The sequence below is a fragment of the Erpetoichthys calabaricus genome, chromosome 1, assembly GCF_900747795.2.
Source record: "Erpetoichthys calabaricus chromosome 1, fErpCal1.3, whole genome shotgun sequence".
NCBI classification, from domain to species: Eukaryota; Metazoa; Chordata; class Cladistia; order Polypteriformes; family Polypteridae; genus Erpetoichthys; species Erpetoichthys calabaricus.
Genome location: NC_041394.2, coordinates 95,701,495 through 95,725,462, shown reverse-complemented (window position 1 = coordinate 95,725,462; position 23,968 = coordinate 95,701,495). Strand labels below are relative to the sequence as shown.

The 23,968-nt window shown below is 41.1% G+C and overlaps 1 protein-coding gene across 3 annotated transcripts; it reads right to left on the bottom strand.

Moving 5' to 3' along the window:
• Positions 1–3,454: 3,454 nt before the first annotated feature.
• tti2 (TELO2 interacting protein 2) lies at positions 3,455–23,049 on the bottom strand. Of its 3 annotated transcripts, none has more exons than XR_007934031.1 (9): positions 22,837–23,049; positions 18,527–18,703; positions 17,272–17,962; positions 11,011–11,197; positions 10,088–10,180; positions 9,813–9,997; positions 5,871–6,014; positions 4,573–4,730; positions 3,455–4,105 (listed from the first exon to the last, which is right to left on the bottom strand). XR_007934031.1 is itself a non-coding variant. In XM_028803578.2 (9 exons), the coding sequence occupies exons 2-9, from the start codon at positions 18,558–18,560 to the stop codon at positions 4,013–4,015; spliced, it is 1,590 nt and encodes a 529-aa protein (XP_028659411.2). In that variant the 5' UTR covers positions 18,561–18,703; positions 22,837–23,037; the 3' UTR covers positions 3,459–4,012. The 3 variants fall into 3 exon arrangements, 2 of the variants coding, with proteins under 2 accessions (XP_028659411.2, XP_028659420.2); XM_028803578.2 differs by having other exon boundaries at positions 3,459–4,105; positions 4,573–4,735; positions 22,837–23,037; XM_028803587.2 differs by lacking the exon at positions 18,527–18,703 and having other exon boundaries at positions 3,460–4,105; positions 4,573–4,735; positions 22,837–23,031.
• Positions 23,050–23,968: the final 919 nt, after the last annotated feature.

The window sequence follows — 23,968 nt, the reverse complement described above, 5'->3', positions numbered from 1 at the left end:
TGGTTTGAATTGGTGCTTTGCCATTTGGGCTTTAAAATGGTGTATTTCCTTTAAAATGTGTTGCCTGATGCCATCTGATGCAGATACAGTCCCGTGGTCCTGTAGTGTGATTCAGTTGGCTTAGACCAAAGTTGAGTTCTGCTAAAGCTGTCTCTGGCAAACAGCTGCTCAAAGAACAATGAATGTCAGGCTTAAGAAGAGAATGAAAGCAGAAGTGGTGCCAAGAAAGCAAAATACAGAAGTGTTCAACAGAGATTGGGCCAAACCTTTAAAGAATAATACTAAAGGCCAACTAAGATACAGAAGCGAACCACAAGAATAGAAAGGAGTCATATGTACTGTAAGCAGGTACAGCATCTTGAATAGGCCATAGAAATGACATGGAATTAGCAATTTGAGCTCTAAAATGAGCGTGATGCTTGGAATTCTTAGTGGAAGTGTGGTGGCAGAGGCACAGTGAGTACTGTATTTTTGACTTGTCTCAGCATTTGAAGCTACATACAAAGGACTATTTAAATTTGATGCTTAAAGATTCATGTTAAACAAACTTAAAATGAGTGACAGCTAGATGAGTTTGAAGCATTTTTTTCATACTTTTGAATGTTTTTCATTTTCCAGTCATTGGGTTTCTTGATGGCCAAAATATTTCAGTCATAGCAACGCCTTCATGCCTCTTGCAGTATGGCAGGACACCGGCCTGGTAAACCCAGTTGACTCTGATGGCTTGACGGTTGGTGCACCATCACTATCCCATTTTGCTTTATGTGACTACTTTTTTTCTTTTATGTTTATTTTTTCAGATTAGAATATAATTTTCAAAACATGTTTAAAGCCCCTTTTAATCCAGCAGGCTTCTTCTGCAGGGTCTGAAGTTAAAATACTTTGCATCTAGTTGGGTCTGTGTGGTCTGCATGTTCTATGTTAACACCGTACCATTAATCCCGAGTAGGGTAACTGCGGGGCTGGAGCTTATCCTAGCAAGCACAGGACACCCGTCCATCTTACATCAGTACTTGTATCATCTTCCTTTATTAGGGGTTTATGTCATTCAATTAAAATTGCTTATCAATCACACTTCAATATACTGTTTCACAGTCTGCATGGAGTAAAAAGTCAAGAAAATCGGAGAATATACAGCATTTTGTAGCCATGAACTAATCCAGTTGGTAAAAACAATATTTTTTACTAATTGCTGCAAATGATCTTTCTGATGTATACCCTCTATTGCCAAGTATTGTGCTGTATGTGGTGTACAACAACCTTGAACTGAAGTCATCAAAACTTATATAAATTCTAGTATGGCATGATCTGAGGCAACAACTACTTGTGTACAGCATCAGCTAGATGTGTCTAATATGCTCTCCTGTCATCTGCAGGAATTCTTCAGCAAACACAGCACGTAGTTTGAAGATGGGCATGTGAGTGGCCAGTTATCATTTTTTTTGGTGTAGCACATCTCTGGTCAGTAGTAAACTTCACTTGTGCAGCAAAATCCTCTTTGTATACATGTAAGAATACCATATGTTGCATGTACCAAAGGTTATGTTAACACAGTGTGTCTGGTGGGGTACCATTGAGATTTGTAGACTGGAGTATTAGAAGTATTTTAGTAAGAATCGGCTGTTCACCCCAATAAAGCTTCTTACTCGTATTCACCCAATTATTCCAAAATAACATCAAGTCGAGTTTTGAAGGACCCTAAACTCCTGCCCTCAACCCATACTACTTGTTAACGTATACCATGTGTTTCTGGTTCAGTGTGATGAAAAACTTCTAATGTTTGTGAAATTTACCTTTAACAGCTGCGTCTGTTTCCTTTTGTTTAGTGAGACCCACTGTAATCATTCCCTTTGTAACTTTAAACTCTTCAGTCATCTCCCCTCCTGATCTCCTTTTGCTTAAACTGAGAAGGTTCATCTCCTGTCGTTCCTCATAGCCTACAGTTTACCTCACAGTCCTGGCATCCGCCTAGTTGCTCTTCTGTGGACTTTTTCGACTGTTTTGTAATGGAGACCAAAACTGTCCACCGTACTCCGGGTGAGGCCTCACCAGTGTGTTATGTACAGTAGCTTAAGCTTATGCTCCTTTGACTTGTATGGTCCACAATGGCCTCATGTTGTTAACACGTAAATGGCATGTTCAGTTATCTGCTTTGCCTACCTGTTTCTTTTAATGGGATGTTCTAGTGCATTGCTTTGTTATAGCCATGCATAATTAAATGGACATCAGTAAGTTTTGCAAAGTACTCCTGGTGTGTTGACTTCTGGTATTTGAACTACTTTATTGAAGTGTAGTCAGAGGAGTGTCAGGCACGAGCATGGAGACCACATCAACCAATCTAGTGGCGGTGGTCCTAGGACCTAGTGCTTCAAGGGTCCTTTCAGAAGCCACTATGGCACATTACATAATCATACATAAGGGCCCTTTTGCCCCAACTCAGGTAATTGGGAACTTTTTGAGTTAAGCAGGTAGCTGTTCAAAAGAACTGGTCACGTTTTAAAATTGCCAGATCCATCTGTGCTACCTTGCTATTCAGAGATTTGAGCCATGTAGAGTAAGCCACTTTACTCTGTGTATCTAACAATATTTACCAGTTTTAGAACATTTGTGAAAGTGGCAGGAGCTGTAAGAGTAATAAAAACACCACAAGAAAAATAAAAGAGACAATCCACTTTGGTTCATCCACCTGTATTCATCCGAAGAGTTAAATAATTACAAGTATTTGCTGCAGATGTTGCTAATCAAAAATGTTGTTAAAGGAGAAGCCTTACCAACTTTTAACAAGCAGCACAAGTCCTCTTTTTTTGTCAAATGTGTAGTTCTAACCAGTGTGATACCACATACAAACATGACAACTGTGCCCTCTGCTCCAGGCTTACAAACAACATCTCATCTCTCTCATCCTGTCAATGACAGCTTCATTCGATGTCTAACTTGTCTGTAATTCTTAACAGTGTAATATATTTTAAAAAATATATAGGAAGACTGGTTTTCTGTTGGCGCATTTTCTACTTGTAGAAGTAATCATCCTAACAGGAGTAGAGTGAGTAGCCGTCAGAATGGACATACTGGAAATGTTGGGCCCGTTTACGGCAGATGCAAACTCGTGAGAGGATGATGGAGGATTCATAGTTTCTTGAATTAATGTACAGTAGATGTTGGGTAACTTTTTCTTGCACTCATGTCCGCCATGAACAACTGTGACCACCTGTGGCCATACTGCTTGCTGTGCTTTGCTTACTTTGGGAGTCCTGTGGCTCACTGCCGAGTGCTCTAAGCTGCAGCCCCCCCCGAGCGGTGGTCTCTCCGACTGACACCGCCAATCACTAAGCTCTCATATCTTAAGGCTTATTTCAAGTGAGTGCCATCACTAAAATGAATAAATGATTAAAAAGATCAAGAATAACAAAATGAATACATTTCATGAGCATAATTATATATTCTCACATTTTATTTTTCGCCAACTGCACAATATTGCTATTTGTATATTTATTTTTAACAAACAAAAATATTCCTCAATATATGTGCATCCAAGGAAAATGAAGCCTCAATTGTTTTCCCTCAGTGTGAAAATTTGACACCATCTGTTGAAGTTGACTGTCCACTGTAAATGCTGATGGCTGTCTTGTGGATATTCATTTTTTAAAATACTACTTACTTTGACGAGTAGAGCCACAAATCATAACTTTTGCGAGAGTACAGCATCCACAGTAGACACACGTTTATGCCCAGGACAGCGGAATCAAATGTGGTCCACTTGAACTACTCGTATACAGTATAGCATTTCTAAAAACGTTTCAGAAGTAATTGGCAAGATGCTTGGGCACTGCAAACACGATCATCTGTGATCCGGGGGAAGACACCCTGTCTGACAGACAGCTCAGATTTGGCAGATTCACAGCAGATGTCCTTGTCACAAAGGATGTGTGGGTGTTTTAGTCCAGAGTGGCGAGTCCACGGGCAGTCACAGGGTGGGGTCCTAAAAGTTGCTCCTTTAAAGCCCTGGGCCAACTCACTGCAGGCACCTCATACTCTGGAGGACCTTCTCAAGACACTGGCTGACACGAGCATCAGAACAGCTGCTGTGAATATCGCCAAGTACGGCCTTAAGAAAGGAGGACACAAAGAAGGGGTTAAGTACGGGACGGTGCTGCTCTTTGCAGGTCTGCAGTACGTCATGAGAGAACTGGAGAAGCAGCAAAATTAAAATAAACATCAAAACGAAGAAAAGTGGGCATCTCCATTCAGTTCATTTCGGAAAGACATGCGACTTCTACTGAAGACGCGGTATGATGCCCAAGATGGTAACTAATCCCAGACTGGGTGCCAGGCATTTGCATTACATGCTCACTCATTGCAACCCACACTCATACAGTGTGACAGTTTAGAGTCGACATTTCAAGTAACCTGCACATTTTTAATATTTTGGAGAAAAACCTCTAAAGAAAAAAAAGGGAGAACATGCAAATTCCACAGTAGCAGCAACTGGGCTAAGTAGACACCAGCACTCCAGGGCAGGCAGGCAGACATGCTTAATCTGGGAACTGAAAGTGAAACAAGGCTGAACGATACCTGGAGGTCCTGAGCACAGAGCTCACTCAGCAGGAGGAGGCAGCGGGTCACGTGCTCTAGCAGCTCATCCTTCACAGTCTGTGGTGTGGAGCTGCACTCAGTGGACAGGTCATAAAGCAGCCTCACCAGGGACTTCACCAGCACATGCAGTCGGGGGGCTATTCTAAAAAAAAAAAAAAAAAAATGTCATGTTCACAGTGGCTTTCTGATCTTAAATTTGAATAACTGGGTGTAAGCATGATATGCCAAGAGCTGCTTAATTTAATAACTCATTTAGGAATAAAAAATGGTCTGAATTAGCTGCCTTAATTCGAGGTGTTAATAAGAAATGATGGGGTAGAAGTACATTCAATAATAAACAAGCATAGTTGTGTCAGATATTTGAAATATTAAAACTTGTGCTTCACTTTAAATGTTTAAAATTGGAATATTCTTGATTTTAGTAGAAATTGGTTATTTTTCACCCTCTGATAGAGGGTTAGATAGATCACTAGTAAATGGGGAAATCTCAGAATCAGTGAGAGTCTAAAACAGAGGTTCCTAAACTCGGACCCTCTGTGACCAGATTCACAATCAGTGATAATAATTTATAAAAATTAGAAATATATATATTTATAAAAAATTAATTAGGTGGTATTTTTTTCTTTTCTCGTATTGTGCATTCAAGTTAAGCATGGCAGTAAGATTTTAATATTTATAAGGCACTTAGAAATATTTCTAGTTTTTCTAACGTTTAAATGTTTAACTCTCTTTTATTGTTTTCCTATTATTTTCCCCTTTTCCTGTGTAGTTTGCCCCCTTCATGTAACCCTAATAGTGACAATTAACAACCAGCACAGGAGACACCTGGGATGATGAAAGCAGCAACGACTTCAGTGTCAGACCCGCTAATTAGTAAATAATCAATTAAATAACCAACATAAAAGAGATTGCAGGTCATTGAAAGGAACTACTCTGGGCAACTCTCTTCTAGGAGGATTGGTTTTGCCGATGTGCTCGCATCACTTCTGTATTAGCCACTAAGCGAGTGATTCTTTCTTCTGAGGTTTCGTTTTGCTAATGTGCTGGCCTCGCTTGTGTATTAGCAGCTAAGCGAATTTCTCTCTTTTCTCGGTGGTTTCACAGTCGCTTTCTTTGAGCTTCATGCTGTAGCCTTGCAATTCCAGGCCGAACAGACAGACACACACACACACACACTTCCACATGTAGACGTTTATATAAAAGATGCTTAGAAGAAGCCACACCATACATGGTTTTATCTGAACATTTGAAAGAAAGAAAGATCAACTGCTTGTCACCTTGGCCAGGCATGTCTTATTGTACTTTCAAGTGACTTCAGGACGTACAGCCTTGCCTCTTCCTCTGGTGCATCACAAACCTCCAGGAAGCCAACTATGACCCTTTCCAGTCTCTTCAGATGACGGGCAATTAAAATGCCCAGCCTGTAAAATTTACAAGAACATCAGCATTACATGGGCAGCACGGTAAGGGGACCTGGGTTCGCTTCCTGGGTCCTCCCTGCGTGGAGTTTGCATGTTCTCCCCGTGTCTGCATGGGTTTCCTCCCACAGTCCAAAGACATGCAGGTTCGGTGCACTGGTGATCCTAAATTGTCCCTAGTGTGTGCTTGGTGTGTGGGTGTGTGTGCCCTGTGGTGTGCTGGCACCCTGCCCGGGGTTTGTTCCTGCCTTGCGCCCTGTGTTGGCTGGGATTGGCTCCTGCAGACTCCCATGACCCTGTAGTTAGGATATAGTGGGTTGGAAAATGGATGGATGGTAAAGCATTTGCAATAAGACAGCTAAGGAGTCAACCCTCTGTTTCTTGCCCTCTTTAGTCACATGCAAGGAGATGGCAGAAGTGGCATAAAGTAGTTCCAGTATTCCTTTAGATATGAAAATGTTTAATCTTGTCACATCATATTGCCAAACTCCTTTTCAGTTATTGTCAGTGCTGCTCTGGGTAGATATCCAGGTTATATTTGTCTCCAATAGGCTTTGTAATCAGACAGTGGATCTATAACGCTTCATTTTTACACTGGGTTCAAATCATGCAGAAGCTGCCATAAATGTTTGTATGAATGTCATGAACAGCTCTGAGGCTAAGGATCTGCATTGGTATCTGGAAGGCTGCCGGTTCAAATCCCGTTACTGCCAGAAGGGATCCTACTCTGTTGGGCCCTTGAGCAATGCCTTTAATATGAAAATTGCTTCCTGGGACGCTGTACGATGGCTGATCCTGCGCTCTGACCTCCAAAAGATAAAAAGGACAATTTCCCCTTTGGGAAGAGTAAAGCATCAAAATTTAAAAAAAAAAAAAAAAATACACATTTGAAAGAATATTTATGTTTCCTGTATGGTTTCATTAGTCAGAGTTTTGCAATAATAAATTACTGATAAGACTACAATATAAAATTACAGTAAATAATCGGTGTTTGGTTTCTACCAAATATGATCACTCTATAAGACCAGTGTGAAGGTGACACACAGGGGTGTGCCATGGAAATAATAGTGCAGTGCACTTGGGTCCACACCTAAGAGGGACAGGCTTGGCAGGTGGTCGAGACCTGTCTGAGGAGGACAGGACTACCGGAGAAGCTGGCGTAAAAGCAGCTCCACAACTGTTATGCATCTCCTCACTCCTAGAGTCCATCTGCCCTTGGTGTGTAGTCGCCAATGGGCTTCACAGGGCTGCTGGACAGTCAGCATTTGAATTGCCCCTGAGGCACAGGGGGACGGGCAAAGGGACAAAGCAGCTGGGAGATGCCACCAGAGTGCTCAGTAAGTGCTGTGTCTGTGGACGCTGATCTCGGAGCTGATTTTTTTACTGACTTATCCAGCAGTCTCACCCCTTCAGAGAGTTAAGCACATCGTGTGTGAGATTTAACGCGTTGGTGCTTAGTAGAACAATGGTGTGCCTTGAGATGTTTTTGGTGAGACACCTTTGCTGCTGCTGTAGATTCCAGTTTAAAGTGATGAAAAATGTATTGTCTAACAAGGTAGGTCACTAAAAAGGTCATAAGATGATGACCAAATGTGTCAGCTCAATAGTTGCATTAAAGGTGCTACAAAAACACACACCACAAACCTTAAACAAAGATCAGGGCACCATATTATCATCTATATGTTAAGAAAACTTCATTCAGACATTTTCAGCCAAAGGCCCTAAAAACACTGCCTGTGCTAACATCGTCTACCAAGTATGTGGGTACATCTGACCAGCACCCTTCTAAAAGATGAGGCTGTGTGTAAACAACAGCACAGAACTATTGCTGGATGGCAAACCATTAAGCAGGTATGGACCCATCTGCTTTCCTAGTTCCCAGTTTGTCATTCTCAAGGTTCTGTGTCTCAAAATCAAACAGGCATTTGAAACTTTACTTGAAAGTGAAACTTTACGTCCAGCAGCCCTCGTCAACTTTTATAATTGTATTCTGGAGTCCACCCTGACAGAATGCATGGTGTGCTGGTATGGTAGCAGTTCAGCTAGGGCCCACAAGGCACTGCAGACCTTCACTGGCACACACATACTATCTCTGCAGGACTTATTTACCAAGCGCTCTCTGGGAGAGGTAAAATGAATCATAAGAGACCCCGGTCATCCTGAATGGACAATTACCTCCCTCCTTCCAGCTGGCAGGCACTATAGAACTATTAACATCAGAACTGTGAGATTTAATGACAGTTTCTACCCACAGGTAATATGGCTGCTCAACTGTCATATGTGACTGTATGTGTCTGTAATCAACGGACTGAATGAAGAGCCACATCTTCTATGATTCTTGTGTATGTAATGTTGTGTTTTGTGTGCTTTACTGGGATTATTATTAATATTAGAATTAATTTTGAGCTTTTTTTCTCTTCCTGATATTTTATGTTGATTATTGTGTCTGCAAGGAACATTACACCAGTAAAAATTTCGCTGTACGCTGTACATGTGACAATAATAATTTATCTCTGTCACCTATCCTATTACCGTAGTAAATGAAAACAGGAAACGATTCACTTCAATGTCCCTTAAAAACATTTTACGATTTTATGATAACGGCGCACTGCACGGAATACACTTGACTTGAGCATTCAGTTTTCTACATTTCTCTTTTTATTCATTTAACAACAGTAATGGCGCACTGCACATACACTTGACTTGAGCATTCCTAGTTTTCATCCTCTTTCTCTGTACGTTTAGCATTTGTTTACTCAGAGGTTAATGCGCTTGCTGCTTCCTGAGCAGCTCTTCTTTTCTCCACCCTAGCAGCCCACTTCTTCTCTTTCTTTCATCAGCATCTTTTCGCGTTAAAACTGATTAAGTCAGAGTTTGTATTGCAATTACTTAGTACATTTTCTTTAATTTTTCACTTAAGCTGGCACTTAAGTCTTCAATCTGCCTCAAGAATGATTTAAGCTATGAAGAGGTAGGGGAAGTGATGTCCGAAGGTGGTAAGGATGAGAACGGCGCCTGTACACATGTGCCACACGGCTGCCCTGCTGGTTGATTCGACAATAAAATAAAAATTAAAGGAGGAATAACCTTGGAGGTCAATCATCACCCCTGAAAGCGGATAGTAGATGTCACATAGTATATGTGTACCAAATTTCAGGTCAATAGGTCAAACAGTTTGCGAGCTACAAGTGATTTAAAATCCTGGACGGAACAGCCACGGTAGCGTATTACATAAGAAGATTATCATGGGTTACAATGTGACAAAATTGACATTTTTTTTAATGTGTGGCAATATGCTAAGAATTTCAATTCAATTCTGCGATATGCTGAAACTCATTATTTCCGTTTCTCGACTGACTTGAAATATATCCTCATGGACAGGAACATCCAATAACAAAACTGTATTAATCAGTGTCAAGAAAACAAACCGCCCTGACCTGCTAGCGAAAGCCCAGCTTAAGAATCGATTTAGGTCAGAAACGCACTGGAGATCTGCGGACATCAAGAAATCAAAACTGGCATGTAAAAACGTGAATGCTTTAAAAATGAAGTAATGAGCTGAATGTGAGAAGACGTTGCTCTGTTTAAGCCAAATAAATGATCTCCTTTGTGACCTACGGTTAAAAGTGAACTTTTGAAGCAAGACGTGTTATTACTCAAGTTTCATGTGCTGAAGTAATTAGATAATTATTTCAACACAACGGTAAGCCATATGAGAAGCTCTGGGCTCCTTCAGTGCTACAATAATGTGAAGATGGCCACATTACCAATAAGGAAAAGGCAAGTGCTTTTGTTTTGAACCTTTCTATGAAGGGTGGCAGGCTTCTTGCGTAGACTCTTCGTAGCTTGATCTTGTGCTCCATTTCCATGTGCATTAAAATGAGTCGCAAGACTTCGTCATACTGATTGGGTTTGCGAGGGTCCCCTGCCCTCTGGGATGGGTTTTCTAGTACGTGCAGTAGATCTAGCATACAAGGTAGAACTACCTGGACAGAGTAGGAAAAACAGAGAAAAACGACACCCGTCAAAAAGGGTCACAAAGAGGGGGACAAGCCCACCTTAAAATTCTTACTTACTTGTATGAGGTCAGCATCAGATGTGTACAGATGGTTGAACAAAGCATGATACAGCACCTGGGCTCTGTTGTACTGCCGCAGGTCGGCTGCAGGCTGAAAGAGAACAAAAAGAAATAGTGCTGGTAAGGAGGAGCGGAATATTTGCTACAACCAGCACAAACATATGTAACACAAATATTCATGGGCTGAAAACAGTGCAAGTAGCATGCTGTGCGAAGGGTGGGCACACAAAAAGGAGGGCTGGAGCAACTGCTGGACGATCAAAAAAATGTCAAAATCTAATTCATTTATTTAGAACTTTCACTAAGATGTTCTGCCGTGTACTTTGTCACTACAGATCGTTTTACTTCATAAAAGGTGAAACTACATGTATAAAAAAACACTTCAATTTAGAACTTTTATGTGTCAAATCCTAACCCTAACCCTAAACCTAACCCTAATCCTAAACAGATCGCTCAATTTGCAGCGCTGTGGATGGAGCTCATGGGCGCCCTGACTCTTTCCTAAATCCTAATATATATGATTATGAAAAAATAACTTTGACTTCAAAAATACCAAACTTTTCCTTCAAATGCACCCCATCACCCAAATCGAGTACACTGTACTCAGAGCAATTGAGTGTTGAACATATCATTGCTAGCAGGTACAGATTCGCTCTAAAAAGGACCTAAGTTAAGATTCTCTTCTAATTACTCCATTTACTATAAAAGTTGCAGTATTAACCTTTTTGGTCTTCTCTCCCTGTCCTACGCCATTCAAAGAGCTAGATAGAAAACAGTAATGCTGAATTCACCAATAGTGAGCTCAGCCATCAAGCTTGTGCATTGAGACACACTGGCTACTGCTGTTGGGTAGGCTATGACCTTTACGTAGCATCTCAACCGTAACAACAACAAACAAAAAAAAAGCAAAACAAAACTTACTACATTCATGATGATGTGATGAAGACAGCGCACGCCAAGGACCTTGTTCTCTGTTCGATAATCATCTGAAATAATCAAAGAGGCAGGAAAAACATGTTCGAGGTGGACACACAGCCATGGCCGAGGCACTTGAAGTAGACTCCACAAGAAGACATGTTTGGTTGCCTGGTTCAACTTCCATGTCTCTCTGCAAGCAAATGAATAAATAAATACACAGGAAAAAAAAACATATTTTTGACCAACAACATTAAAATATTATAGTGCGGATAATATTATGAAACAAAGAGTTACATAAATGAAAGATTGTACAGTTAAAGCTCAATTTCCTTTACAGATCTATAGCTTTGGATGCTCCTTGGGCACTGGCATACACAACACACTTTCCTTAGATGTTGCAGGACAGGAGTTTACGTCTACTCGTATCAATCAATGAAATGGTTTATAAACCGCCAGCACCACATCAAGAGCTTCACATGCTAAACAGGTTCACAGCATAATAGCAACTATTCAAACTGATTAGTGCAATAAAATCAAAAAACACCACTCACAGCAGAAAGAACAAGAAAGCACAGCTAGTAAATTACAACTGCAGGCACCATCAAAACCAGTTCTGTGACTACACCACAGTTTAAATGACTGGTTATCAACCTTCAGTTCTCGGGCCCTGTGGCGGCACATTTTTGTTCCAACCAATTTCTCAATCAGTCCTCATTACTTTTAATTGATCTCATTGTTTAATTAGCCAACCCCTTTTTTTCCTTTTGTCAGATCTACACTTAAAGGAAATTGGATCTTTGCATGTCTTCCGTGTGTCTAAATGCGTACCTTGTTTTGTTTTTTAAATTCACTTTTCTGTGGAGTTTTCTTTCTTTCTTAATTAATGTTGAGCTGAGCTGAGCAGACATGAGCAAAAATGACTCTGGAAGGAGCAGCTACTTGTGTGCTTATTTGTAAATAATTGCGCAAATAATCAGAACATCAACAAAATAAAAAAATTTTTAAAAGAAAAAAGAATCAATTCTTAATCATCTAATCCGTATAAATTCCTACTTCATTAAGTAAAAATATAGCATAACAAGTGTGTAATTTCTGGAAAATAACAGTTTGCCTAATTAAGTCAGTAGTCAAATTAAGAGAAATGAGTTGGGACAAAAAACCTGCAGCCACAGGGGGCCCTGAGGACTGAATATTGAGATCACTGGTCTAAATGTGAAAGAACTATAAAAATTAATGTGAGATAAAATTATAATACAGTACAAACAAATAGATCCATGTACAAAACATTAAAATTGTGTCTGTCCGTACAGCATGTGTTCCACATGCACAGTTTAATGAAAGAGGGGCACTTTTTCGGGTTAGCACTAGAACACTAGCATTCTCAAATATCGTCCTTTCTGGAAACTCCAATGAGGCGCACTGTTTCTCTGGCCTGTACTCCATGAAGCAGATATGTCTTTATCACTTCTACACTAAAGCTGATCTGGTGCTGCGTGGGCTGCCGTGTCCACTGATGCTGAGCTTAGACGATGTAGAACACCATTTACCTTGGGGCTGGTGAAAGCCTCAACATCTCCAAGCCTATCTAAAATCATTTCACATCTAAGTAATATAAAATTCCATTAACTCTAGTCGGTTCTTGAAAATCAATTTCCAAAGTACCTTCCAAAACGCGTCAGTCACATATTGAAGCCACGCCCACTAACTCATGCTATTTAAATATATGGGCATGTTGAGAACTTGAAAATGAAAATGCAAAGTGCAAAATTAAAACTATAATTGAATTTTCATTTCCTTTTTGCAGAAAATACCTCCCATAGACAGACTATTTGAAATGATATACGAATAAACTGATGGTCTTATGGCCCAGGTACAGCAATAAAAAATATAGATCCCAGATCTGATTTTACCTGCTTGAGCTCCCGTCAGATCACACATGTAAAAGAAAATGTGACTGTGTTGGCACAACATGGACTTTCTTAGCTCTGAAGGGACCTAGATCTACTTTGTTCATTGGATGTTACCATTACCATGTCTTGGATATGCATGTAAGCAACACTTGAGCACAACCAGGAACTATTCTTTCACTTCACTCTGTACACCTCGGACTACAAATATAACACCAGGTCATGACAATTCAGAAATTCTCAGGTGATTCTGCACTTATGAGGTGTATTGATAAGGTGGATGAGTCACAGTATAGGAGTCAGATGGAGAACTTTGTTTCTTGATGCAAAGAGAACTGTCTGCAACTTAACATCAGCAAAACCAAGGATCTGGTTATTTAGTTGTGATGCATCAAAGATCCTTAATGTCGGGTCACTTTTCAGGGAGTGCATGAAGAGGTGGTGCACTGTTATACAGTGCATCTGGAAAGTATTCACAGCGCATCACTTTTTCCACATTTTGTTATGTTACAGCCTTATTCCAAAATTGATTAAATTCATTTTTTTTCCTCAGAATTCTACACACAACACCCCATAATGACAATGTGAAAAAAGTTTACTTGAGGTTTTTGCAAATTTATTAAAAATAAAAAAATTGAGAAAGCACATGTACATAAGTATTCACAGCCTTTGCCGTGAAGCTCGAAATTGAGCTCAGGTGTAACCTGTTTCCACTGATCATCCTTGAGATGTTTCTGCAGCTTAATTGGAGTCCACCTGTGGTAAATTCAGTTGACTGGACATGATTTGGAAAGGCACGCACCTGTCTATATAAGGTCCCACAGTTGACAGTTCATGTCAGAGCACAAACCAAGCATGAAGTCAAAGGAATTTTCTGTAGACCTCCGAGAAAGGATTGTCTCGAGGCACAAATCTGGGGAAGGTTACAGAAAAATTTCTGCTGCTTTGAAGGTCCCAATGAGCACAGTGGCCTCCATCATCAGTAAGTGGAAGAAGTTCGAAACCACCAGGACTCTTCCTAGAGCTGGCCGGCCATCAAAACTGAGCGATCGGCCTTAGACAGGGAAGTGACCAAGAACCCGATGGTCACTCTGTCAGAGCTCCATAGGTCCTCTGTGGAGAGAGGAGAACCTTCCAGAAGGACAACCATCTCTGCAGCAATCTACCAATCAGGCTTGTATAGTAGAGTGGCCAGACGGAAGCCACTCCTTAGTAAAAGGCACATGGCAGCCCGCCTGGAGTTTGCCAAAAGGCACCTGAAGGACTCTCAGACCATGAGAAAGAAAATTCTCTGGTCTGATGAGACAAAGATTGAACTCTTTGGTGTGAATGCCAAGTGTCACGTTTGGAGGAAACCTGGCACCATCCCTACAGTGAAGCATGGTGGTGGCAGCATCATGCTGTGGGGATGTTTTTCAGCGGCAGGGACTGGGAGACTAGTCAGGATAAAGGGAAAGATGACTGCAGCAATGTACAGAGACATCCTGGATGAAAACCTGCTCCAGAGCGCTCTTGACCTCAGACTGGGGCGACGGTTCATCTTTCAGCAGGACAACGACCCTAAGCACACAGCCAAGATATCAAAGGAGTGGCTTCAGGACAACTCTATGAATGTCCTTGAGTGGCTCAGCCAGAGCCCAGACTTGAATCCGATTGAACATTTCTGGAGAGATCTTAAAATGGCTGTGCACCGACGCTTCCCATCCAACCTAATGGACCTTGAGAGGTGCTGCAAAGAGGAATGTGCGAAACTGGCCAAGGATAGGTGTGCCAAGCTTGTGGCATCATATTCAAAAAGACTTGAGGCTGTAATTGCTGCCAAAGGTGCATCGACAAAGTATTGAGCGAAGGCTGTGAATACTTATGTACATGTGATTTCTCAGTTTTTTTATTTTTAATAAATTTGCAAAAACCTCAAGTAAACTTTTTTCATGTTGTCATTATGGGGTGTTGTGTGTAGAATTCTGAGGAAAAAAATTAACTTAATCCATTTTGGAATAAGGCTGTAACATAACAAAAGGTGGAAAAAGTGATGCGCTGTGAATACTTTCCGGATGCACGGTAGATACTAGGAGGCCCACAACAGTGACATGCTATACTGGTCTACTAGCACAGAGGGACTATATACGAAAGGGTTGACTATTTCTCATTAAGAAAAGTGTTAATGATAGTAACATCCATTCCATGTTCTACAACTTTGTGATATCCGGTGTGATTTTCTACATTGTGTTGTGCTGGGCTGGTAACATCACATCAAGGGAGGCCCACCAAATCTATAGGCTGATTAAGAAAGCAGGCTCAGTTGTTGGATGCCCCCTCGATACACTCAAGGTGGCACAAGGAAAAGAATGAAGAGAAAACTGAGTGCCATTATGAATAATGCTGCACATCCTCTCTCTGACACACTAACACTGAGGACTTTCAGCCAGCGAATGATTCAGCATAAGTGTGTTAAGATGTGCTACTGGGGATGTTTTATAACAACGGCAAAACATCTTTATAATGCCTCACTGTGACTACTCTCTTATCATTAGACATGTCAGAAGTGGAAAAATGAATGAAAAAACCTGAATGCATTGGAAACCAGCCTACAGTCAGGACCATAAGTATTCGGACAGAGACACAATTTTCATATTTTAGGTTCTGTACTCCACCACAATGGATAATGCAATCAAGAAAATATCATATGAGGTGTTTAGTAACAATATTTTTCTGCATAGCACCCCCACTTTCCAGGGACTCAAAAGTATTTGGACATTTGACTGACAAGGTGTCCCATGGCCACATGTGAGCAGGTCCCTCATTATTTCATTAACTATTAAGCAGGTAGAAGGTCTGGAATTGATTCCAAGTGTGGAATTTGCATTTGGAGGCTGTCACTGTGAACTCTCAATATGAGGTCCAAAGTGCTGCGCATGCAAATAAAAACAGTTCATCATTAGGCAGAGAAAAACGAAACAAACCCTTTAGAGAGACAGCAGAAACACCAGCCATAGTCAAATCAACCATCTGGTAACATTCTTAAAAAGAAGCAACACCGGAGGTCCTGGAAAACCACAGAAGACAACATGCTGGATGATTGCAAAATTCTGTCCTTGATGAAAAAGAAACCCTTCACAACATTTAGCCAAACCAACACTCTCTGGGAGGTAGACCTACCATTGCCAAAGCTTACAATCAAGAGAAGACTTCATGAAAGTAAATACAGAGGGTTTACCACAAGGTGCAAACCACTGGTAAACCTCAAGCATAGGAAGGACAGAGTAGACTTTGCCAGAAAACATTTTTTAAAAGTCTGTCCAGTTCTGGAGCAATTTTGTTTGGACAAAGGAAATGTTGGAAAGAGAAGAGTATGGAGAAGAAAAGAAACACCTCATGGCCTGATGAATACCACATCATCTGTGAAACATGGTGGAAGTAGTTTTATGGCATGATCATGCATGGCTAACAACAGAAGTCAGTCACTAGTGTTTATTGAAGATATGACTGCTGGCAGAAGAAGGAAGATGAATTCTGAAGTGTACAGGGCTGTACTATCTGCTCAGATTCAGCGAAATTCTGCAAAACTGATAGTACACCGCCTCACAGTACTGATGGACAATGAGCCAAAATATACTGTGACAGCAAACCAAGTGCTTTTCAAAGTAAAGAAGTGGAATATTCCTTAACAGCCAAGTCAATCAACAGACCTAAATCAAAATGGAAATGCATTTCACTTGCTGAAGACAAAACTGATGGCTAAAAGTCCAACAGACAAGCAGCAACTGAAGACGACTGCAGTAAAGGCCTGGCAAAGTACTTGGAGATGGCCATGGATTCCAGACTTCAGGCAGTCAGTGAATGTTAGGGATTTTCAACCAAATATTGAAAATGATCATTATATTTATGATTATGTTAGTCTGTCCAAATATTTTTAAGCCCCTGGAAATGGGGGGCTATGCAGAAAAATGGCACATACGATATTTTTGGTAAATCCCTTAAATGAAAGTTTAAAGCCTATACATCAATCGCATAATGACTGCACTTTTTTAAATCCATCATGGTGGTGTACACAGCCCAAATTATGACAATTGAGTCACTATCCAAATACTCATTGACCAGACTGTATGTGAGACTGGGCGCTAACCTTCGATCTGCCTGTGGGGTCAAGTTAAATGCAAAGCGAGACGAGACTACTTACAGTACAGAAAGTCTTCTGTGAAGTTAGCTGTGTTGAAGAAACCCCAGTACTGCTTTTTCAGATTCTAGCTCGAATGTGGATGCACTGCTTGTTTCTAACACATAGCACTACTGTTCACCATCAAAGTAATGTCACAACAGCATGCAGTGAAGGAAAACAAACCTCAAACTAACTCACTTTTTGAGCTCTGGTCTTTGCAGTTCTAACACTGCTCCAAAAATCCCAGTTGTGCCTCCATCTTGTCTCCCACACAGCAGCTCATGCACATTTTTGCAATAAGCTGTCTCCATCAGAAGGTTCATCAGTTTGTTGGCAGCAGACCTTGAGCTGGCAGTGGTCCAGAGATATTCCTGCAGATGTGTGGCAGCAAAAATAAAGACAGAAGGTAAAAGGGTGCTGGCAGGTGATGTTTCAGGCACCACAGTGTTGTTACAAGGGTTCAAGTGCTTTTCTGCAGCAGCCTTACTCAAGAGAATCAGAAGCACTTCTGTTACGTTCTTTGCCCGGTCAGGAATGAGCTGATATGAACTTTCCGGTAACTCTCCACTGTCCAGCTCACATTTTGGAAGAGTGGTATGCTGGATGAGGGAATTAACAAACTCTTTCCATATGTCACCAACATTGAGCCCTGCGTTTTGGCAGCATGGGGAGAAAAGCCAGTGGACATCTGCTGCTGACAGGAATGATCGGATATCTTTTAAAATGCTCTCCTGAGCTTTGGGTGATGTTGCTGCTTGGAACAGATGTTGAATCTGTGATAGAGCTTTGGAGACGGGAATGCAAGGCTGAGGAGAAGTGCTGTCTGAAGCCTCTTTGTTTTCCAGCTGGAGTTTGGTGAGGATTTCTGACAAATCCATGTTTGGGGCATCTGTGGAATGAAACTGAATGAGATATCTGAGGCAAGGTACATAAAAGATGCACAGCTAACATAAGAGCATAAAAGTGTTTTGGAGAAGGTAATATCATACAAGAATTGTATCATATTGGATTTTTAAAAATTCTCTGTTGGTTATAGTTTTAGAATTACATTAAAAGGCATCTATTTGCAGAAAAGACTGTGTAAAAACTGGAGAGTGAAAACAAAAACAAAACATAAATGCCCACCTGCATAAACTGAGGCTGGGCTGCCATATTCTGTTATAACTGAAGAGCTCTCTGGGATGTTAGGGTGAGCCATGATATGGAAAGTTTGATTAGACAGAGACCTGAATCTGTTAGGCTGTGTGCACCCTGTGTTAATTAAAAATGGTGTCAGATAACCCAACAGATAACAGGCACTTGTCAAAAGGAGGGCATATCTAACACAGAGAGGTCCGCTAAATAAGGCAGGCAAGGCCTGGTGGCAACGGGAAACAAAAATAATGACGCCCAACCAGTCAAGCAGAGGATAAAACGTCTCAGGATTTCTAAAGTTTTAAGAGAAGTGACTGACCTTGCAAAGCTTTCTGATGTTTAAATGATGCCATTCAGCAATTAAAAAACGTTAAGGATTAAAGGGCACTACCAAGTAAGCATAGCAACCCACAATTCACTTGCTTGTCAGCCAACGTCAAGTCAAACATTAATGATCCTGCTGCTTGCATTAGCTGGATGCCGTCCTGTGCTGCTCCTGCAAATCAATTCAGATGCACAGTTGGTAGAATTTTACCTCAGGCAAATTTGCAAATATGTATTTTCACATTATATATTTTTTGGCTGTAGAACATTTCTGAGTTGCAGAAGCACATTTTGCAGCTTGACAGAAATAATAAAACTGTCAACAAACCAATGGGATGAGCCAATTAGGTCAAGGGTCACACTGTTACCCACACTAGCTACTTAACCCTGCACGGTGTACCTCAAGGTGTACAAATATGCACTGCACTAGTCCTGTAACATACTGCTCACCTCTGAAAGGCTTTTTAAATGTGATTAAATAAACTCTTGAAGGTTCTCTTTTTTGCAGATTCATTTCTTAACAAAGTACCACATAACCCTTAGAATGTCTCTTAAACTGATAAAAGTCTGAACTGCGTAAAACTGGAAACAATTACATTTATGAATTCATGATTTGTAAGTCATTAAGGAAGTGAGTTGTACTGGTTACGGCTTTGGAATTCAAACCGTGAAGTTGTGGGTTCAAATCCTACCACTGACACTCTGTGACCATGAGCAAGTCACATCACCTGCCTGTGCGTCAACTGGGAAAAACAAAAGAAATGGAACCAATTAGATCATAAATGTTGTATGTTGAATAAAGGTGTCTGCCTAATAATGTAATAATATTTCTATTAGGTTATATAGCACGATGTGTGGAGTACAAGTCCAAGGAGGTTGTGCTCAACCTTTATAAGTCCTCATCTAGAGTACTGTGTGCACAAAAAGGACATAGCAGCACTAGAAAAGGTCCAGAGAAGAGCGACTAGGCTGATTCCAGGGCTACAGGGGTTGAATTATGAGGAAAGATTAAAACAGCTGAGCCTATACAGTTTAAGCAAAAGAAGATTAAGAGGTGACATGATTGAAGTGTTTAAAATTATGAAGGGAATTAGTACAGTGGATCGAGACTGTTATTTTAAAATGAGTTTATCAAGAACACGTGGACACAGTTGGAAACTTGTTAAGGGTAAATTTTGCACAAACATTAGGAAGTGTATCTTTATACAGAGAACCACAGACACTTGGAATAAGCTACCTAGTAGTGCTGTAGACAGTAGAACATTAGGGACTTTCAAAACTGGACTTCATGATTTTTTAGAAGAATTAAGTGAACAGAACTGGTGGGCTTTGTTGGGCTGAATGGTTTGCTTGCATCTAGATTGTTCTCACGTTCTAATAATATCCAGATGGCATAATGGCATCAGCCAACTAATAATAGTATACATTACAAAATAATTGAAAATCTACTTTGGTTTTAATAGTTTAATCAGTTTATCTTACAAACAGCCACAACATACACAGAAGGCTAACTGGTAACCCTATAATGTCTCAGTCTAAGTGAATGAGAGGGCATATGTGTATATGGCCTGTTTTAGGCTGGCGCCTTGCCCTGGGTTGGTTTCTTCCTAGTGCCCAGTCATATCAGTGACACTAAACTGGAATAAGCATTACTGAGAATAGATGGATCTGTGGTTCTATCCATGACCACGTCATTGTGGGCTTTGGACTTCAAACCCTGAGGTTGTGGGTTCAAATCCCAGTACTGACACTGTGTGACCATGAGCAAGTCACTTCGCCTGCCTGTGCCTCAATGGGAAAAACACACAGAATGTAACCAATTATATCTCAGATGTAAGTTGTCTTGGATAAAGGCATCAGCCAAATTAAAAGCAATAATAATGTCCAGATGGCAGTGTGGTGGACGGCCGGAGCCCTTGCCTGGCTGGGCTGTCTATATAACGGAAGGACCAGGGTAGAGAGCATATTCAGAGGGCTTCATGGGTTTGGAGTAGCCCTGTTGGGTTCACTTGCACCACACCCGGAAGTGCTGCCGGAAGAAGGTCATGGAACACCTGGAGCACTCCTGGGTGCTCTATGAAAGGAGCCTGCTGCTGTCATTACTCCTGAAGCCAGAGTTAGGAGGTGGGGGACAAAGCTTGCCAACAGGATAGAGAGGAAAAAAGTGTGCTTTTGTGTTTGGTACTTTGGATCTGTGCTATGCGGGTGAGAGACACAGGAAGGCGTTTCCCACAAGGAAAATAAAAAAGCTGTGTGCTGAACTTGTGTCCTGCGTCTGTCTGTGTCTGTTTGGGCAACTGACTGCGTTCACATGGTGAATATACAGTACAGCATTCAGCTCTATGCCTTTGAATGGAGTTAATTTTTAAAGAGGTCTCGTATGCCCTGTTTTACAGTGGGTACGGAAAGTACTGTATTCAGACCCCCTTCAATTTTTCACTCTTTGTTATATTGCAGCCATTTGCTAAAATCATTTAATTTTTTTCCTCATTAATGTACACACAGCACCCCATATTGACAGACAAAAAAAAGAATTTTTGAAATTGTTGCAGATTTATTATAAAAGAAAAACTGAAATATCACATGGTCCTAAGTATTCAGACCCTTTGCTGTGACACTCATATATTTCCATTTCTTCTGATCATCCTTGAGATCACCTTCATTTGAGTCCAGCTGTGTTTGATTATACTGATTGGACTTGATTAGGAAAGCCACACACCTGTCTATATAAGACCTTACAGCTCACAATGCATGTCAGAGCAAATGAGAATCATGAGGTCAAAGGAACTGCCTGAAGAGCTCAGAGACAGAATTGTGGCAAGGCACAGATCTGGCCAAGGTTACAAAAAAATTTCTGCTGCACTTAAGGTTCCCAATCCTTAAATGGAAGACATTTGGGACGACCAGAACCCTTCCTAGAGCTGGCCGTCCGGCCAAGCTGAGCTACCGGGGGAGAAGAGCCTTGGTGAGAGAGGTAAAGAAGAACCCAAAGATCACTTTGGCTGAGCTCCAGAGATGCAGTCAGGAGATGGGAGAAAGTTGTAGAAAGTCAACCATCACTGCAGCCCTCCACCAGTCAGGGCTTTATGGCAGAGTGGCCTGTCGGAAGCCTCTCCTCAGTGCATGACACATAACAGCCCGCATGGAGTTTGCTAAAAGACACCTGAAGGACTCTGAGATGGTGAGAAATAAGATTCTCTGGTCTGATGAGACCAAGATAGAACTTTTTGGCCTTAATTCTAAGCGGTATGTGTGGAGACAACCAGGCACTGCTCATCACTTGTCCAATACAGTCCCCACAGTGAAGCATGGCAGTGGCAGCATCATGCTGTGGTGGTGTTTTTCAGCTGCAGGGACAGGACGACTGGTTGCAATCGAGGGAAAGATGAATGCGGCCAAGTACAGGGATATCCTGGACAAAAACCTTCTCCAGAGTGCTAAGGACCTCAGACTGGGCCGAAGGTTTACCTTCCAACAAGACAATGACCCTAAGCACACAGCTAAAATAACGAAGGAGTGGCTTCACAACAACTCTGTGACTGTTCTTGAATGGCCCAGCCAGAGCCCTGACTTAAACCCAATTGAGCATCTCTGGAGAGACCTAAAAATGGCTGTCCACCAACGTTTACCATCCAACCTGACAGAACTGGAGAGGATCTGCAAGGAGGAAGGGCAGAGGATCCCCAAATCCAGGTGTGAAAAACTTGTTGCATCTTTCCCAAGAAGACTCATGGCTGTATTAGCTCAAAAGGGTGCTTCTACTAAATACTGAGCAAAGGGTCTGAATACTTAGGACCATGTGATATTTCAGTTTTTCTTTTTTAATAAATCTGCAACAATTTCAAAAATTCTTTTTTTTGTCTGTCAATATGGGGTGCTGTGTGTACATTAATGAGGAAAAAAAATAATTTAAATGATTTTAGCAAATGGCTGCAATATAACAAAGAGTGAAAAATCGAAGGGGGTCTGAATACTTTCCGTACCCACTGTATATCTAACATAATGAACACTCAAAGAAGCGCACGTTGGCTTGTAAATGCGAATTTAAAACAGCGATACGGTAGACTTCTAACGAGCTCGGCGTTTCTTAAAATTATAAGTAACGAAAAAATACAGACATACGGTAGTCGTTATGTTTCAAATTAGAGTCATAAACTTAAACCCCTTCATAATACGCCCTGTATATGAAATACATACCCGTCCTCATACACGTTATTAGCATCATATCGGCACACATGTAAAAGAAACCATCATATTTGTATTTAGAACTGTTATCTATACCATTAAAAGAAACTGTACACGTACCGAATGCACAAAAGATACCGTAGTCACTAACATTGGCTTCTGTCACATATTGCCAAACAGTTAACGTTTCTCTTTCACGACGGATTGACAAAAGCGACTTCCCATACTCAATTTATGACAATCTTCTTTCGATTAAGCTTCCCACAAACGATAGGAAAAGCAGTCGATCACCGTTCGGACGAATGCGCGCACTCGCTGTGCGCGCTGCCGGCGTACCGCTTTATTTGCTTAGCTGCTTTGCTTTTTTCCTGTTGTTTCTTTTACTTTTAACACATGCAGACAATCCTGTTTCTTTTACATGAATAATCAAGCGATTTCCATTTGTTTTATATCTGTATTATAAAATGATTTCTTTCTGCACTTCCGAAGTGCTTTGGTAATGCATTTAAATAAACGCGAAAAAGTGAGCGTTTGAACTTACAATAAATATATTACAAATATAAATATAACTTTTTTTAAAGGACACTGCGCCATGAATTGCTTGACTTGCTTTTCTCTTTTACGTTTGTAAAGAAAACATTTGGACAACGTTAGGAGGTGCTGTTGTACCGTAAACGTAACACAATCTGTTAGACAAGTTTGGCAGACCTCCCAGCGCAGGTTGCAGTTGCTTCATGGATTTTATAATCATGATGACGATGGTGGTGATGAAGAAGATAATAATTTGACTTTTGTCAGCTACTATATGTTTGTTGTCCTATGCATTGCTTACAGAGGCCAGTACCGCTATGAGGGGCCAGGCAATGGTCACCTTTCGGTTCAGGGACTACGCTTGGGATGATCCTGTGAGGGTAGCAGATACGAAAAGTCCTCTATATTCTGGGGATGATCTTTTTGCTAAAGGCACAACTCTATATGGATTTCAGGAAAAGGCCACTGATGATTTGAGAGAGATCACCTCCAGCACAGACCATCTGGAAGTATTGAAGATTGAATCCCCTCCTTAGAGAGACTATGGTGAGCTAACTGTAATGGCCTGGACCTGTCCAAAGACAACAACTGAGGGACTTACTTTGAGAGTTTCCGGACAGATCTGCTACTTTGCTAGCTGATATCAGGTGGACCCTACCTTGTTCATTCCAATCTTGACACTGGCGATGCTCAGCCTATCAAACAACAAACATGGTGTCAT